Source organism: Trichomycterus rosablanca, chromosome 21, assembly GCF_030014385.1.
Source record: "Trichomycterus rosablanca isolate fTriRos1 chromosome 21, fTriRos1.hap1, whole genome shotgun sequence".
Lineage (NCBI taxonomy): Eukaryota > Metazoa > Chordata > Actinopteri > Siluriformes > Trichomycteridae > Trichomycterus > Trichomycterus rosablanca.
In genome coordinates, this window is record NC_086008.1 from 303029 (window position 1) to 323568 (window position 20540).

General features: G+C 40.2%; 1 protein-coding gene across 1 annotated transcript in view; it reads right to left on the reverse strand.

Annotated features, from left to right (window-relative positions):
- Positions 1-20540, reverse strand: part of LOC134335432 (protein HIRA) — a 33978-nt gene that overhangs the window by 9829 nt on the left and 3609 nt on the right. Inside the window, exons 5-15 of the mRNA XM_063017957.1 lie at positions 20082-20176; positions 19285-19380; positions 18516-18676; positions 17220-17387; positions 16516-16629; positions 16324-16394; positions 16134-16239; positions 15824-16030; positions 14764-14849; positions 837-1028; positions 412-579 (exon numbers count right to left, since the gene is read on the reverse strand). Of these exons, the coding sequence (XP_062874027.1) occupies positions 412-579; positions 837-1028; positions 14764-14849; positions 15824-16030; positions 16134-16239; positions 16324-16394; positions 16516-16629; positions 17220-17387; positions 18516-18676; positions 19285-19380; positions 20082-20176 (1464 nt within the window). The remainder of the gene's footprint in view (positions 1-411; positions 580-836; positions 1029-14763; positions 14850-15823; positions 16031-16133; positions 16240-16323; positions 16395-16515; positions 16630-17219; positions 17388-18515; positions 18677-19284; positions 19381-20081; positions 20177-20540) is intronic.

Below are 20540 nucleotides of genomic sequence, written 5' to 3' on the forward strand. Positions count from 1 at the left end.
ACTTTCAGTAATATACAAACATAATTTTGGTAAAGCAGCAAACACACACACATGAATACACACACAGACACACGAATGACTACACACACACACACACACACACACACACAAACAAACAAACAAACACACATACACACAAATGAATACATACACACATACACACACGAATGACTACACACACACACACACACACACAGACACAAACACACATACGCAAACACACACACATAAATACACACACACATACATACACACACACACACAAATACACACATAAGTTCATACACACACACACATATGAATATCTTATACACACACAGTACAGAAATCCGTTGATGATCAGATTCTGTGTGCAACAATCAGACTTTTTAAACCAATCAGAATGTGAACCTGCAGTGACATCATCAGTACCTGTCCAGGGCGGGGGCGCTGGAGGCTGCAGGTGAACCGCTGACCGGTGGCGTGACCTTGGAGCGCTCAGTAAAGCGTGAATCCAGAGCTCTCATTGGTTCGATTTTGGAGACGGAGGTGAGGAGCAGGACGGGCTTCAGACCAGCTGAATTCACTGATGGAGAAACGCTGAGGGACAGAGAGACACAGGAGGTGAGACAGGTCAGAGGATACGTCACTCCTTCATCTCCACCTGCTGTAATGGTGAGGTCCACATCCTCACACCCTCATCATCAGTGAGAACATCAGAACTGCTGCAGTATTGAATGTTTAATGTTACTGAACTTCAGCAGTTTGAGGGTTTACACCACTGTTGGACCCCTGAGTAAGAACTAAGAACTGGTTGAAAGGGGTCGAGTCTCAGTACAGATATATTAGCGCAGTACCTGTCCTTTATGTCGGGTGTGGTTTTGGACTGGGGCGTGGTGACTGGTTCCTGTGATGGTTTGGGTTGAGCTGCTGGTTCATGTGAGACTCTGAGACTGAGAGAATTGGTCGTGTTGGAGTCAGATGAGAGCTGAGTGGACGACGAGCCGGGCATGATGGGGGTACTGTTAAAGAGAGCGGGCGAGAAATCCCTAAAAACACACACACACACACACACACACACACAAACACACATGTAATGTATACAGTGTGTGTATATAGTGTGCATAACGTATGTCTGTGTATGTGTGTGTGTTGTGTGTGAATGAGTGTGAATACTGTGTGTATATAATGTGCAGGTGTGTGTGTACGTGTGTGTATATAATGTATAGCTGTGTGTGTGTGTGTATAATGTATAGCTGTGTGTACGTGTGTGTATATAATGTATAGGTGTGTGTATATAATGTGCAGATGTGTGTGTACGTGTGTGTATATAATGTATAGGTGTGTGTGTGTGTGTACGTGTGTATATAACGTATAGGTGTGTGTATATAATGTTTAGGTTTGTGTGTACGTGTGTGTATATAATGTTTAGGTGTGTGTGTACGTGTGTGTATATAATGTATAGGTCTGTGTATATAATGTATAGGTGTGTGTACATGTGTATATAATGTATAGGTGTGTGTGTGTGTACGTGTGTGTATATAAAACATAGGTGTGTGTATATAATGTATAGGTGTGTGTGTGTGTGTACATGTGTATATAATGTGCAGGTGTGTGTGTACATGTGTGTATATAATGTATAGCTGTGTGTGAGTGTACATGTGTGTATATAATGTAAAGGTGTGTGTGTGTGTGTGTATAATGTATAGCTGTGTGTACGTGTGTGTATATAATGTATAGGTGTGTGTACGTGTGTGTATATAATGTATAGGTGTGTGTGTGTGTACGTGTGTATATAACGTATAGGTGTGTGTATATAATGTTTAGGTGTGTGTGTAAGTGTGTGTATATAATGTTTAGGTGTGTGTGTACGTGTGTGTATATAATGTATAGGTCTGTGTATATAATGTATAGGTGTGTGTACATGTGTATATAATGTATAGGTGTGTGTGTGTGTACGTGTGTGTATATAAAACATAGGTGTGTGTATATAATGTGTACGTGTGTGTATATAATGTATAGGTGTGTGTGTGTGTGTGTACATGTGTATATAATGTGCAGGTGTGTGTGTACATGTGTGTATATAATGTATAGGTGTGTGTGTGTGTACGTGTGTGTATATAATGTATAGGTGTGTGTGTGTGTGTGTGTACATGTGTATATAATGTGCAGGTGTGTGTGTACATGTGTGTATATAATAAATAGGTGTGTGTGTGTGTGTACGTGTGTGTATATAATACATAGGTGTGTGTATATAATGTGCAGGTGTGTGTGTACGTGTGTGTATATAATGTGCAGGTGTGTGTATATAATGTATAGGTGTGTGTGTGTGTACTTATGTGTGTATATAATGTTTAGGTGTGTGTATGTGTGTGTATATAATGTATAGGTGTGTGTGTACGTGTGTGTATATAATATATAGGTGTGTGTATATAATGTACAGGTGTGTGTGTGTATGTGTGTGTATATAATGTACAGGTGTGTGTACGTGTGTGTGTATAATGTATAGGTGTGTGTATGTGTGTGTATATAATGTATAGGTGTGTGTGTGTACGTGTGTATATAATGTGTAGGTGTGTGTGTGTACGTGTGTGTATATAATGTATAGGTGTGTGTATATAATGTATAGGTGTGTGTGTACGTGTGTATATAATGTATAGGTGTGTGTGTGTGTACGTGTGTGTATATAATGTATAGGTGTGTGTGTATGTGTGTGTATATAATATATACAGTAGGGGTGTGTATGTGTATGTGTGTGTATATAATGTATAGGTGTGTGTGTATATAATGTACAGGTGTGTGTACGTGTGTGTGTATAATGTATAGGTGTGTGTGTATAATGTATAGGTGTGTGTATGTGTGTGTATATAATGTATAGGTGTGTGTGTGTACATGTGTATATAATGTGTAGGTGTGTGTGTGTACGTGTGTGTATATAATGTATAGGTGTGTGTATATAATGTATAGGTGTGTGTGTGTGTGTGTGTACGTGTGTATATAATGTATAGGTGTGTGTGTACGTGTGTGTATATAATATATACAGTAGGTGTGTGTATATAATGTACAGGTGTGTGTGTGTGTGTATGTGTGTGTATATAATGTATAGGTGTGTGTGTATATAATGTACAGGTGTGTGTACGTGTGTGTATATAATGTATAGGTGTGTGTATGTGTGTGTATATAATGTATAGGTGTGTGTGTACGTGTGTGTATATAATGTATAGGGGTGTGTGTGTACGTGTGTGTATATAATGTATAGGTGTGTGTATATAATGTATAGGTGTGTGTGTACGTGTGTATATAATGTATAGGTGTGTGTGTGTACGTGTGTGTATATAATGTATAGGTGTGTGTGTACGTGTGTGTATATAATATATAGGTGTGTGTATATAATGTTTAGGTGTGTGTACATGTGTGGATATAATGTATAGGTGTGTATATAATGTTTAGGTGTGTGTGTACATGTGTGTATATAATGTATAGGTGTGTGTGTACGTGTGTATATAATATATAGGTGTGTGTATATAATGTTTAGGTGTGTGTACATGTGTGGATATAATGTATAGGTGTGTATATAATGTTTAGGTGTGTGTGTGTACGTGTGTGTATATAATGTATAGGTGTGTGTGTACGTGTGTGTATATAATATATAGGTGTGTGTATATAATGTTTAGGTGTGTGTACATGTGTGGATATAATGTATAGGTGTGTATATAATGTTTAGGTGTGTGTGTACATGTGTGTATATAATGTATAGGTGTGTGTACGTGTGTGTGTATATACTGTATAGGTGTGTGTATATAATGTTTAGTTGTGTGTGTACATGTGTGTATATAATGTATAGGTGTGTGTATATAATGTTTAGGTGTGTGTATATAATGTTTAGCTGTGTGTGTACGTGTGTATACAACCCCTGGCAAAAATTATGGAATCACCACTCTTGGAAGATGTTCTTTCAATTGTTTAATTTTGTAGAAAAAAAAGAAATCACAGACATGCCACAAAACTATCATTTCTCAAACTGTCAACCCTCTGGCATTAAGAAACAATAAAAAAAGAAACAAATATAATAGTTGTGGTCAGTCACAATTGCTTTTTTTTAGATCAAGTAGAGGAAAAAAATATGGAATCACTCAAATCTGAGGAAAAAATTATGGAATCATTAGAAAACACTGCACCATTATTACTTTGTTGCACCACCTCTGGCTTTTATAATGGTTTAAACTCTCTGAGGCATGGAGTTAACTAATGACAAACAGTATTCTTCATCAATCTGCCTTCAACTGTCTCTTGCTGTTGCCAGATCAGCTTTGCAGGTTGGAACCTTGTCATTGACCATTTTCTTCCATTTCCACCAGAGATTTTCAAATGGATTGAGATCCGGACTATTTGCAGGCCATGCCATTGACATTATATGTTTTCTTGAAGGAAAGTTTTCACGTCCTTTGCCCTATGGCAAGATGCATTATCATATTGAAAAATGAAGTCATCATCACCAAACATCCTTTCAACTGATGGAATAAGAAAAGCGTCCAAAATTTCAATGTGGACTTTGGCATTTATTGAAGACCATCTCCCCTGTGCCTTTACCCGACATGCAGGCCCATATCATCAACAACTGTGGAAATTAACATGTTTTCTTTAGGCAGTTATCTTCATACATTTCATTGGACAGACACCAAACGAAAGTTCCAGCATCATCACCTTGCCCAATGCAGATTCGCGATTCATCACTGAAGATCACTTTTATCCAGTCACCCACAGTCCACGATTGCTTTTCTTTAGCCTACTTTAACCTTGTTCTTTTCTTTTTAGGTGTTAATGATGGCTTTTGTTTGGCTTTTCTGTATGTAAATCCCATTTCTTTTAGGTGATTTCTTACAGTTCAGTCACAGACATTGACTCCACTTTCCGGCCACTTGTTTCTCATTTGTTTTGTTGTGCATTTTCTGTTTTCAAGACATATTGCTTTAAGTTTTCTATCTTGATGCTTTGATGTCTTACTTGGTCTACCAGTATGCTTCCCTTTTACAACCTTCCCATTTTGTTTGTACTTGGTCCAGATTTTAAACACAGCTTACTGGGAACAACCAACATCTTTTGCGACATTCCACAATGATTTATCTTCTTGAAGGAGTTTTATAATCCTCTCATTTGTTTCAACTGACATATCTTGTGTTGGAACCATGATTCATGACAATCTGCTTTGTGCAACAGCTCTTCGAGGTGTAAGCACTCTTTTTAAACTGAAGAATAATTAGCAAATCTAATCTGCTGCAGATGTTTTGTTTTTAAACTGCAAATTACAGAGTGATTCCATAATTTTTTCCTCAGATTTGAGTGATTCCATATTTTTTTCCTCTACTTGATCTAGAAAAAGCAATTGTGACTGACCACAACTATTATATTTGTTTCTTTTTTTTATTGTTTCTTAAAGCCAGAAGGTTGACATTTTGAAAAATGATAGTTTTGTGGCATGTCTGTGATTTATTTTTTTTCTACAAAATTAAACAATTGACAGAACATCTTCCAAGAGTGGTGATTCCATAATTTTTGCCAGGGGTTGTATAATGTAAACGTATGTGTGTAGGTGTGTGTATATAACAAATAGGTGTGTGGATATAACATTGTTGTGTGTAGGTGTGAATATACTATATGGGTGTGTGTATATAATGTTTAAGAGTATGTGTGGGTATGTGTATGATGTGATATAACATATAGGTGTGAGTATATAACTTATAGGTGAGTGTATATAACATATAGGTGTGTATATAACATATAGGTGAGTGTATATAACATTATAGGTGAGTGTATATAACACATAGGTGAGTGTATAGAATCATAAAACACAGGACGTGATGGTAAACTTGTCCATTGTGCCAATAAATGGTATGCACATGAGGTTTGCCTTGGTGTTGAGAGTGGTGTGAGAGCTATATCTCAGACATGGAAAGATGTAAATTTCAGGACACATCATCAGTAGTGTACCTTTGAATCAAGGGGTGCTTCGGCCTTTCAACCCTAAACACCCTCATCAAAGGTGGCCAGCTACAAGGTGATCAAACCTGAGCTTGTGTCCCATGTCCAATCATGAGAATTGCCTGGTTATTTAGTCCACGGGACTATGCAAGGCAGGGGGGTGTCCACTTCCCTGAGTCAAGCCTAGCGCTAATCTCATACCTTGTTCATTCTCCTCCTAGAGGCTTGTGACCTGGGTTCTCTAATGGGATGGGGTGGGATTAGTGAGCGGGTCCTGTCGATGCTCTTTGAGCCCAGCAATGGTCCTTCCGCTTGATCCATATCCACTGGCTGCTTCTTTCGGCCGCTTCAGAAACTGATCTAATTGTTTGTCGCAGAGCCTGTCCATGGATGCCAAGGTCTTTTAGCAGCCTGATGGTGGAGGAAGCTACAAAACCTCTGCATCCCACTTCAACCGGATAGACTTTCGTGTTCCATCCTCGTTGCTGAGCATGTGCTGCCAGTTCTGTGTAGCGCAGTTTCTTGCGCTCATAGGCCTCTTCTGTTAAATTCTCCCATGGGACTGTGAGCTCTATGATGTAAACAGACTTCAGTGAAGGGGACCAGAGTACCAAATCTGGCCTAAGGGTGGTGTCTGCAATCTCAGGTGGAAAAATTAGTTGCTGGCCAACATCGACTAGCATCTTCCAGTCCCGGGCCATGGCTAGCTGTCCAGCTTCTGGTTTCGTAGGGGGATGGTTAGACTTTGTCTGTCCCTCCCGAATGAAGATTGGGGCTGTAATGAAATTGGTTGCTCTCTGGGGCAAGGAGTTGATGGTATTCCTCTTGCTCTCAAGAGCTGCTGCCAGACTCTTGAGGACCTGGTTGTGCCTCCATGTATAGCGGCCTTGTGTGAGGCTGGTCTTACAGCTGGTCAAGATGTGTTTGAGAGTCGCTGAAGTTGGGCAGAGGGCACAGGTTGGATCCTCACCATACCACTGGTGGAGGTTTTTTGGAGATGGGAGCACATCATATGTGACTCTGATATATATACAGTGTATCACGAAAGTGAGTACACCCCTCACATTTCTGCAAATATTTCATTATATCTTTTCATGGGACAAAACTATAGACATGAAACTTGGATATAACTTAGAGTAGTCAGTGTACAGCTTGTATAGCAGTGTAGATTTACTGTCTTCTGAAAATAACTCAACACACAGCCATTAATGTCTAAATAGCTGCAACATAAGTGAGTACACCCCACAGTGAACATGTCCAAATTGTGCCCAAATGTGTCGTTGTCCCTCCCTGGTGCCATGTGTCAAGGTCCCAGGTGTAAATGGGGAGCAGGGCTGTTAAATTTGGTGTTTTGGGTACAATTCTCTCATACTGGCCACTGGATATTCAACATGGCACCTCATGGCAAAGAACTCTCTGAGGATGTGAGAAATAGAATTGTTGCTCTCCACAAAGATGGCCTGGGCTATAAGAAGATTGCTAACACCCTGAAACTGAGCTACAGCATGGTGGCCAAGGTCATACAGCGGTTTTCCAGGACAGGTTCCACTCGGAACAGGCTTCGCCAGGGTCGACCAAAGAAGTTGAGTCCACGTGTTCGGCGTCATATCCAGAGGTTGGCTTTAAAAAATAGACACATGAGTGCTGCCAGCATTGCTGCAGAGGTTGAAGACGTGGGAGGTCAGCCTGTCAGTGCTCAGACCATACGCCGCACACTGCATCAACTCGGTCTGCATGGTCGTCATCCCAGAAGGAAGCTGACGCACAAGAAAGCCAGCAAACAGTTTGCTGAAGACAAGCAGTCCAAGAACATGGATTACTGGAATGCCCTGTGGTCTGACGAGACCAAGATAAACTTGTTTGGCTCAGATGGTGTCCAGCATGTGTGGCGGCGCCCTGGTGAGAAGTACCAAGACAACTGTATCTTGCCTACAGTCAAGCATGGTGGTGGTAGCATCATGGTCTTGGGCTGCATGAGTGTTGCTGGCACTGGGGAGCTGCAGTTCATTGAGGGAAACATGAATTCCAACATGTACTGTGACATTCTGAAACAGAGCATGATCCCCTCCCTTCGAAAACTGGGCCTCATGGCAGTTTTCCAACAGGATAACGACCCCAAACACAACCTCCAAGATGACAACTGCCTTGCTGAGGAAGCTGAAGGTAAAGGTGATGGACTAAACCCAATTGAGCACCTGTGGCACATCCTCAAGTGGAAGGTGGAGGAGTTTAAGGTGTCTAACATCCACCAGCTCCGTGATGTCATCATGGAGGAGTGGAAGAGGATTCCAGTAGCAACCTGTGCAGCTCTGGTGAATTCCATGCCCAGGAGAGTTAAGGCAGTGATAATAATGGTGGTCACACAAAATATTGACACTTTAGGCACAATTTGGACATGTTCACTGTGGGGTGTACTCACTTATGTTGCAGCTATTTAGACATTAATGGCTGTGTGTTGAGTTATTTTCAGAAGACAGTAAATCTACACTGCTATACAAGCTGTACACTGACTACTCTAAGTTATATCCAAGTTTCATGTCTATAGTGTTGTCCCATGAAAAGATATAGTGAAATATTTGCAGAAATGTGAGGGGTGTACTCACTTTCGTGATACACTGTATATATAACATATACAGTAGGTGTGTGTATATAACATATAGGTGAGTGTATATACCATATAGGTGTGTGTATAACATATAGGTGTGTGTATATAACATATAGGTGTGTGTATAACATATAGGTGTGTGTATATAACATATAGGTGTGTGTATAACATATAGGTGAGTGTATATACCATATAGGTGTGTGTATAACATATAGGTGTGTGTATATAACATATAGGTGAGTATATATAACATATAGGTATGTATATAACACATACTGTAGGTAAGTGTATATAACATATACTGTAGATGAGTATATAACATATAGGTGAGTATATAACATATAGGTGTGTGTGTATAACATATAGGTGAGTATATAACATATAGGTGTTTATATAACATATAGGTGTGTTTATATAACATAGGTGTGTATATAACATATAGGTGAGTATATATAACATATAGGTGTGTATATAACATATAGGTAAGTGTATATAACATATAGTTGAATGTATATGACATATAGGTGTGTGTATATAACATATAGATGAGTATATAACATATAGGTGAGTATATAACATATAGGTGTGTATATACAACCCCTGGCAAAAATTATGGAATCACCACTCTTGGAAGATGTTCTGTCAATTGTTTAATTTTGTAGAAAAAAAATAAATCACAGACATGCCACAAAACTATCATTTCTCAAACTGTCAACCCTCTGGCATTAAGAAACAATAAAAAAAAGAAACAAATATAATAGTTGTGGTCAGTCACAATTGCTTTTTTTAGATCAAGTAGAGGAAAAAAATATGGAATCACTCAAATCTGAGGAAAAAATTATGGAATCACTCTGTAATTTGCAGTTTAAAAACAAAACATCTGCAGCAGATTAGATTTGCTAATTATTCTTCAGTTTAAAAAGAGTGCTTACACCTCGGAGAGCTGTTGCACAAAGCAGATTGTCATGAATCATGGTTCCAACACAAGATATGTCAGTTGAAACAAATGAGAGGATTATAAAACTCCTTCAAGAAGATAAATCATTGTGGAATGTCGCAAAAGATGTTGGTTGTTCCCAGTAAGCTGTGTTTAAAATCTGGACCAAGTACAAACAAAATGGGAAGGTTGTAAAAGGGAAGCATACTGGTAGACCAAGTAAGACATCAAAGCATCAAGATAGAAAACTTAAAGCAATATGTCTTGAAAACAGAAAATGCACAACAAAACAAATGAGAAACAAGTGGCCGGAAAGTGGAGTCAATGTCTGTGACTGAACTGTAAGAAATCACCTAAAAGAAATGGGATTTACATACAGAAAAGCCAAACAAAAGCCATCATTAACACCTAAAAAGAAAAGAACAAGGTTAAAGTAGGCTAAAGAAAAGCAATCGTGGACTGTGGGTGACTGGATAAAAGTGATCTTCAGTGATGAATCGCGAATCTGCATTGGGCAAGGTGATGATGCTGGAACTTTTGTTTGGTGTCTGTCCAATGAAATTTATGAAGATAACTGCCTAAAGAAAACATGTTAATTTCCACAGTTGTTGATGATATGGGCCTGCATGTCGGGTAAAGGCACAGGGGAGATGGTCTTCAATAAATGCCAAAGTCCACATTGAAATTTTGGACGCTTTTCTTATTCCATCAGTTGAAAGGATGTTTGGTGATGATGACTTCATTTTTCAAGATGATAATGCATCTTGCCATAGGGCAAAGGACGTGAAAACTTTCCTTCAAGAAAACATATAATGTCAATGGCATGGCCTGCAAATAGTCCGGATCTCAATCCATTTGAAAATCTCTGGTGGAAATGGAAGAAAATGGTCAATGACAAGGTTCCAACCTGCAAAGCTGATCTGGCAACAGCAAGAGACAGTTGAAGGCAGATTGATGAAGAATACTGTTTGTCATTAGTTAACTCCATGCCTCAGAGAGTTTAAACCATTATAAAAGCCAGAGGTGGTGCAACAAAGTAATAATGGTGCAGTGTTTTCTAATGATTCCATAATTTTTTCCTCAGATTTGAGTGATTCCATATTTTTTTCCTCTACTTGATCTAAAAAAAAGCAATTGTGACTGACCACAACTATTATATTTGTTTCTTTTTTTATTGTTTCTTAATGCCAGAGGGTTGACAGTTTGAGAAATGATAGTTTTGTGGCATGTCTGTGATTTCTTTTTTTTCTACAAAATTAAACAATTGAAAGAACATCTTCCAAGAGTGGTGATTCCATAATTTTTGCCAGGGGTTGTATAACATATAGATGAGTATATAACATATAGGTGAGTATATAACATATAGATGAGTATATAACATATAGGTGAATATATAACATATAGGTGAGTGTATATAACATATAGGTGAGTGTATATAACATATAGGTGAGTATATAACATATAGGTGTGTATATAACATATAGGTAAGTGTATATAACATATAGGTGTGTGTATATAACATATAGGTGAGTATATATAACATATAGGTGTGTGTATATAACATATAGGTGAGTATATATAACATATAGGTGTGTATGTAACATATACTGTAGGTAAGTGTATATAACATATACCTGTAGGTGTGTATGTAACATATAGGTGTGTATATAACATATAGGTAAGTGTATATAACATATAGGTGTGTGTATATAACATATAGGTGAGTATATATAACATATAGGTGTGTGTATATAACATATAGGTGTGTGTATATAACATATAGGTGAGTGTATATAACATATAGGTGTGTGTATATAACATATAGGTGAGTATATAACATATAGGTGTGTATATAACAAATAGGTAAGTGTATATAACATATAGGTGTGTGTATATAACATATAGGTGAGTATATATAACATATAGGTGTGTGTATATAACATATAGGTGAGTATATATAACATATAGGTGAGTGTATATAACATATAGGTGTGTGTATATAACATATAGGTGTGTGTATATAAAATATAGGTGAGTATATAACATATAGGTGTGTATATAACATATAGGTAAGTGTATATAACATATAGGTAAGTGTATATAACATATAGGTGTGTGTATATAACATATAGGTGAGTATATATAACATATAGGTGTGTGTATATAACATATAGGTGAGTATATATAACATATAGGTGTGTATGTAACATATACTGTAGGTAAGTGTATATAACATATACCTGTAGGTGTGTATGTAACATATAGGTAAGTGTATATAACATATAGGTGTGTGTATATAACATATAGGTGAGTATATATAACATATAGGTGTGTGTATATAACATATAGGTGAGTATATATAACATATAGGTAAGTGTATATAACATATAGGTGTGTGTATATAACATATAGGTGAGTATATATAACATATAGGTGTGTATGTAACATATACTGTAGGTAAGTGTATATAACATATACAGTGGGGAAAATAAGTATTTGATCCCCTGCTGATTTTGTAAGTTTACCCCCTTACAAAGACTTGAACAGTCTATAATTTTTATGGAAGGTTTATTTTAACAGAGAGAGACAGAATATCAACAAAAAAAAACATTAAATAAAAGTTATAAATTAATTTGTATTTAATTAAGGGAAATAAGTATTTGATCCCCTACCAACCAGCAAGAATTCTGACCCCCACAGACCGATTATGTGTCCATGAGGCTACAAATTAGTCCTGTCCCTGTATAAAAGACTCCTGTCACAGAATCAGTTTCTTCTGTTCAAATCTCTCGACCACCATGGGCAAGACCAAAGAGCTATCAAAGGACGTCAGGGACGAGATTGTAGACCTGCACAAGGCTGGAATGGGCTACAAGACCATCAGCAAGAAGCTTGGTGAGAAAGAGACCACTGTTGGTGCGATCATTCGAAAATGGAAGAAATACAAGATCACAGTCAATCACCCTCACTCTGGAGCTCCATGCAAGATCTCACCTGGTGGGGTAAGAATGATTCTGAGAAAGGTGAGGTCAGTCCAGAATTACACGGGAGGAGCTTGTCAATGATCTCAAGGGAGCTGGGAGCAATGAAATGCTGGATATGACCCCAAGAACACCATCCCCACCGGGCATTTCTCTGCCTCCAAACACGGCGAGTGGAATTGATGCCAAAGAGCTCAATTTACGTTACGGCGAAGTGTGTTACTAATGGTTTTCTTGGTGACTGTGCTCCCAGCTCCCTTGAGATCATTGACAAGCTCCTCCCGTGTAATTCTGGACTGACCTCACCTTTCTCAGAATCATTCTTACCCCACCAGGTGAGATCTTGCATGGAGCTCCAGAGTGAGGGTGATTGACTGTGATCTTGTATTTCTTCCATTTTCGAATGATCGCACCAACAGTGATCTCTTTCTCACCAAGCTTCTTGCTGATGGTCTTGTAGCCCATTCCAGCCTTGTGCAGGTCCACAATCTCGTCCCTGACGTCCTTTGATAGCTCTTTGGTCTTGCCCATGGTGGTCGAGAGATTTGAATGGAAGAAACTGATTCTGTGACAGGAGTCTTTTATACAGGGACAGGACTAATTTGTAGCCTCATGGACACATAACCGGTCTGTGGGGGTCAGAATTCTTGCTGGTTGGTAGGGGATCAAATACTTATTTCCCTTAATTAAATACAAATTAATTTATAACTTTTATTTAATGTTTTTTTTCTGGATTTTTTGTTGATATTCTGTCTCTCTCTGTTAAAATAAACCTTCCATAAAAATTATAGACTGTTCAAGTAGGGCTGTCGCGGTGAAAGAATTTCCCCCTGCGATATTCAACCTGTCTCAATATCGCGGTATGCGGTGATATCGCCAATTTATTTATTAATTTTTTTTTTTTTTTTGAAAATTACTTAATTAATCTGGATTTTAGAGCTATATAAACAAGCTGTATTGTTAGGCTATGATTCGATATATTATTGCTTTATAATGACAAAGATGAGACAGCTTTAAGACCAATGAAATGTGTGTTTAATGTTAAATACAGAACAGAGCAGGGATGCGCGTCTTTTCTCTATTAAAAAAGGTTTAAATTTAGCTTCTAGGCTAGATATACACTGTGAAACAAAAGGCTAAATATTTTAAACGAACATCTAATCAAAATATGGTAAAAAAAAAATAGAATAAAGAATAAAGTCTGTAAGAGTTTAAACCTGCGTTATCATGCGCGCTAGAAGAACCAACACGTTCACCTGATGTGGTTTAGAGAGGATCTGAGTGAGGGAGTGATGTTCCCGACGTTACCGATGTTACACTAATACACACGTGTACTGATCCTGCATGCGACTTTACAGATCAAAGCAAATCTAGCCCGGTTATTAATGCGCCACTATTAACTATCTATTTAGTAGATATAATTAACATAACAATATACGTATACTACATTTTAAGTTATTATTCGTTTCAATACATTTTTATTCAACGAAAAAATACATTTAAATAATTCCAGCAAGAGAATATTTGCAGGCTGCAATGCCATATTAACCCTCATTAAGTGTTTAGTACACCGAGGCTGTTTAAATATAGTCTAAATTACAAGTATTTTATTGAGTGTGAACTGAATTTGATCATTAATAAACTTGCCTATAATTCCTGTTGCGATTGTTTACATTTTAAAACACAAAGCCTGACACTCAGCAGCAACGCATGAGAACAGGTTGCGGGAAAATGTCGCTCCTAGCTCATTTTCATTATGAATTTATTTAACATTTATTACGCCCGTGAATATCGCGGTGTTGCGGTTGCTTGGCACGCCCTGCGGTTGGCTGGTCTATACCGCGATATTTCAAAATTGCGGTTAGCGCGACAGCCCTATGTTCAAGTCTTTGTAAGGGGGTAAACTTACAAAATCAGCAGGGGATCAAATACTTATTTTCCCCACTGTAGGTATATATAACATATAGGTGAGTGTATATAACATATAGGTGAGTGTATATAACATATAGGTAAGTGTATATAACATATAGGTAAGTGTATATAACATATAGGTAAGTGTATATAACATATAGGTAAGTGTATATAACATATAGGTGAGTGTATATAACATATAGGTAAGTGTATATAACATATAGGTAAGTGTATATAACATATAGGTGAGTGTATATAACATATAGGTGAGTGTATATAACATATAGGTAAGTGTATATAACATATAGGTGAGTGTATAGTATATAACATATAGGTATAGGTGTGTGTGTGTGTGTGTAGGTGTGTATTACCCAGTATCCAGCTGAGCGATACACAGCGGTGTGATTCTTCTCCGGCCGTCAGCGGTTCTCGTTTCAACCTGCTTCTTCAACAGATTCTGTACCAAACATCACATCCACATACCATAACATCACCATAACGACATCAACCAATGACAGTGCTCTATATACTCTACATCACTTCCTGTACACACACATTACATCCAACTACACACACTATACACACCCATTATACACACACGTTATACATATACACACATTACAAGCCTGCAAAAACTACATACTATACACATACACACACATTATACATGTACACACTCTCTACATACACACCACACTCTCTATACATACACACTACACACACTATACCTATACACATTATACATATACACACACACTACACACACTATATACACACACCATACACAACTACACACTCAGAACTAGTTCTCGTAATCTAGATGAATAGTGAAAAAAAAAAGTGCCACACACTCTGTATACATCACTGATGTGTGTGTGTGTTTTTTTGCGTGGCTGAATGTGTGTGTGTGCACGTGAGTGCGTTTGTATGTTTTTGCATGCTTGAATGTGTGCGGGTGTGTGTTTGTATGTTTTTGCATGACAATGTGTGTGTGTTGTGTGTGTGTGCGTGTGCACGTGAGTGTGCATGTGTGTGTGTGTGCACGTGAGTGTGTTTGTATGTTTTTGCATGACAATGTGTGTGTGTTGTGTGTGTGTGCGTGTGCACGTGAGTGTGCATGTGTGTGTGTGTGCACGTGAGTGTGTTTGTATGTTTTTGCATGACAATGTGTGTGTGTTGTGTGTGTGTGCGTGTGCACGTGAGTGTGCATGTGTGTGTGTGTGCACGTGAGTGCGTTTGTATGTTTTTGCATGCTTGAATGTGTGCGGGTGTGTGTTTGTATGTTTTTGCATGACAATGTGTGTGTGTGCATGTGTGTGTGTGTGCACGTGAGTGTGTTTGTATGTTTTTGCATGACAATGTGTGTGTGTTGTGTGTGTGTGCACCTGTGTGTGTGCACGTGTGTGTGTGCGTGTGCATGTGTGTGTGTACCTTCCGAATGTCCTCCAGTGACTCCCCGTTCACCACGCTGCTCAGTTTGGGGGTGGGACTTTCCATGCTGGACCCCAGGGTTGCGCTGGTGGTTCGGGTCTCCTGCTGGTACTTGAGCATCTCCGGATTCTCGATAATGGTGGTGGAGAGCTGCGTTTCCATAGTGATGGCCAAGCTTTTACCATACAGGTTCTGGTGAATGGCATTCTGGGAAAAATGATTGTTTTTGTGCTCAGTCAATGTTTTAAACTGCTGCTCCACATCTAGTGGTTCTGTATAACGTGTGTGTGTGTGTGTGTGTGTGTGTTACCTTCTCCTCTTCATTGAGGGCGTCCCCAAGTTCATCCTGAGAAAAATCCAAAAATGCCACGGTGCCATCCATCGAACACACCAACAAGCCCAAACCATTCAGAGTCCTGTACACACACACACACACATACATGAAACACACACGTACACTACTGCACACACACGACAAGGAAATAAGAGAAATTTCTTACCATGTGATGTCCATGATGGATTTATCAAAAAGATCATGAATGACCACCAAAGGACGCTTCAGAGACGTCAGCTACACACACACACACACACACACGAGCATTTAACCAATCAAAATATTAAATGAAACAGAAGCTAGTGCAGGGTGAGGAGGGGTGTCGGGGTGTGAATACTTATTCCCAGTAGAAACGTACCCAGACTGAGAGGGATCGATCTTTACTGCCCACAGCACAGCAGCAGTACGGACAGCTGGATTTAGATGATCCGCCATTCTTCTGCTTCTTCTTAAAGATCTTCGGATTGAACTTCTACACACACACACACACACACACACACACACACACACACACACACACACACACACACACAGTCACATAAAGCTGCAGAAATGATTGAAGTAATTAAACATGATCAGTTCAGGTGTCTCTAAACTTTTGAACGTTACAGTGGAAGTAATAACCATCAGGACTGAGGGGGGCGCTGATCCTGACGGAACGCTCGCGTGTGTGTGTGTGCGTTTCTGTGTTTATCACACTTAGACTGAGTGTGTATGTGTGTGTCTATCTGTGTGTGTGTATTACAATGAGACTGTGTAGGTGTGTGTCTATCTGTGTGTGTGTGTTTTACACTGAGACTGAGTGTGTGTGTGTGTGTATCTGTGTGCGTGTGTATCACACTGAGAATAAGTGTGTATGTGTGTGTGTATCTATGTGTGTGTGTGTCACAATGAGACTAAGTATGTGTGTGTCATACTAAAACTGAGTGTGTGTGTGTGTGTGTGTGTGTGTGTGTGGATCTGAGTGTGTGTGTATCACAATGAGACTGAGTATGTGTGTGTCATACTAAAACTGAGTGTGTGTGTGTGTGTGTGTGTGTGTGTGTGTGTATCAGTCATTACCACCACAGTCACGGCTTTGCGATGCCCCACAAAGTCCATGTTGGTTTTCCAGCCGTGCCGTTCGATGATCTGCGCGGTGGGGCCGGAGTTGTTCATGGCGTGAGCAGAGACCAGGTACTGACCGTCAGGTGACCAGCTGAGACGCAGAACATGAGTGGTTCCTCCACACTACACACACACACACACACAAAGCGTGGATTATTCTCATTGTTCTCTAGTAATATAAGGCTTTAGCTTTTATTAGTGCATGTCTATACTCGATGTAGTTGCTCCGCCACTTGCGCTCTAATTTTCATGCTGCTTGTTTTAGCACACGTGTGTGAGCAGCTTTTTCTCCCTGATCAGCTTCATTTTAACTGGAGCTACACTGTCTAAGGTTGTGCAGAATACGGACTCTAAATGTACACCGAGCAGGTAGAACATTCTGAGCACTGAGACGTGGAGTGAATAACACTGATTATCTCTTCATCACGGCACCTGTTAGTGGGGGGGGGGGGGGGCAGTATATTCGGCAGCAGTTGAACATTTTATCCTCAAAGTTGATGTTAGAAGCAGGAAAAATAGCCGAGCGTGAGGATCTGAGAGAGTTTCACAAGGGCCAAATTGTGACAGCCCAGACGACTGGGTCAGAGCATCTCCAAAACTGCAGCTCTTGTGGGGTGTGCCCCGGTCTGCAGTGGTCAGTATCTATCAAAAGTGCTCCACGAAAGGAACAGTGGTAAACCGGCGACAGGGTCATGGGCGACCAAGGCTCATTGATTCACGTAGGAAGCGAAGGCTGACCCGTGTGGTCTGATCCAACAGACGAGCTCCTGTAGCTCAAACTGCTGAAGAAGTTCATGCTGGTTCTGATAGAAAGGTGTCAGAATACACAGAGCAGCACAGCTGCTGATCGGTGTAGAGTTGCCCGACCTAGATCGTTAGGCTCTGATGGAGGCAGATCTGATCATTCTGGTGGGCTGTTTATGAAAGTTATCGTGCGCACAGATTTATAACCATGTGGTCGCTGTACATTATCAGATAGGGACACTTCATATATTGGGGGGAGTGATCAGAAATCAAACCAGGTTGTCTGTGTCCGTACCATAAGTAAGTATTAAGTCTAAGGTGTGTTTACAGCAGTGAGTGAGTCCTGTTACATTTTGAGTAACCCAGATTCTACCTATAGAAGAAGAGAGGAACTTTAAACTAATAATCCAGCGCCGCTAAACCACCTCAGCTCTCTTATCAGTGTGTGTGTGTTATGATGTGTGTGTATATATGTATAATGTGTGTGTGTGTGTGTGTGTGTGTAACCTCAGTGAAAGGTTTGGTGATGTTGGCCTCCAGCTGCCAGTCGATGGTTCTCCAGACCTTCAGACTTCGATCATCAGCCTGAGAGGCGACGTATTTCCCTACAGGATCCCAGGATAAACCCTTCACCAACCCCGAGTGTCCTGAGAGAGACGCCACCATCTCTGTACCAACACACACACACACACACACATCATACACACATTATACACACACACTATACACACATCACATTACTACACTATTGCTTTGTGATGGTTGGCTGCACAGACGGGTCAGCTCTATACAGCGCCCTCTGTCTCGTGTCGTCCCTGATAACACAGTCCATACTGTGATGTCATCAATCCAGCTTATCCTTGACCTTCCACAAATCCTGTTATACAGTAACGCCGCCTTCAATGTCCTCATGTGGAGCCTCATCACACGCCCAAAATACCAGAACCTGCAGAACTTAATGTGGTTCAGGTGCTCCTTTTGTTCTGGCCGTCTCATACACTCACTCAGTGGTGATCATATTCCTCCATGAGATTTTCTTATTAGCCTTATTATTATTATATTTATTCATTTATTTATTTTATTGTTTTCCTCTTATTTTGCTCACTCAGCACATTGTTGATTTTCTCCTCAGTGCCTCCTGGAGGAGACTACTGTTCCACAGATGAAGAACCACTCATGATGTAGACCCATCACATCTGAACCACATCATGTGTGAGAGCGCTAATGCTAACCCGGTGTCTGAACGGGGCGTGGGTGTGAGGGCGGTTCAGCTCACCTGGAAACTTCCGGGCGTTCCAGATGACGACGGTGTTGTCCACACTGCAGGAGGCCAGCCAAACATCATGAGGAGACCAGGCTACATCCATCACATCTACTCACAAACATAAACACACACACACACACATTAGAAACCAGCAGCAGAGTTCAGGCATCTGTGTGTCTGTGGGAATTTGTGCCCATTTTAAAAGGGGGATTTGTGTCACTAAATCACAATCAACGTTTGTTCAAACCAAACTCACCAGATCAGATCATCCATGCTGGAACAGAAAAGGGTTTCCCCCACACTTCATTTAAGCTAAATGGGCACAAATTCCCACACACACTTATAGTGAGTAAGGGGGCGGGCCTCAATCAACCTGCTCCCAACACATCCAGTTCAATAACTGACTGTATGTGTGTGTGAGGAAGTGTGTGTGAGGAAGAGCTGCTGACCTCCAGTGTGGTTCCTGAGGATGGTGAATGTGTGTGTGTGTGTGTGAGAGTGAGAGAGAGTGTAAGTGTGTAAGAGTGTGTGTGTGTGTGTGTGTGTGTGAGGAGGAGCTGCTGACCTCCAGTGTGGTTCCTGAGGATGGTGAATGTGTGTGTGTGTGTGTGTGTGTGTGAGAGTGAGAGAGAGTGTGAGTGTGTAAGAGTGTGTGTGTGTGTGTGTGTGTGTGTGTGAGGAGGAGCTGCTGACCTACAGTGTGGTTCCTGAGGATGGTGAATGTGTGTGTGTGTGTGTGTGTGAGAGTGAGAGAGAGTGTGAGTGTGTAAGAGTGTGTGTGTGTGTGTGTGTGAGGAGGAGCTGCTGACCTCCAGTGTGGTTCCTGAGGATGGTGACACATCTCCACTGCTCCACGTTCACCAGTTTACTGCTGGAACCAAACACGGTACTGGGTCCAATAAACCTGCCCCCACACACACACACACACACACACACACACACACACACACACACACACACACACACACACACACACACACACAGACAAACATGATCATCATTCAGTTCCTGCAGGTATCTACAATTACATCAGTACAGCAAATTTAACCAATCATCATCATTGTGAGTGTGGGTGTGTGTGTGTGTGTAAGAGTGTGTGTGTAAGAGTGTGTGTGTGTTACTCACGCTGCTTTCTTCCACACCATGACCAGTTACCATCATGCGTGTGTGTGTGTGTGGTGTGTGTGAGAGAGAGAGTCCTGGCTGCCCCGGGAGGAGAGGTCGTGTCAGCACTGCACTCTCAGTACAGTAGAGACGGAGCTGCACTT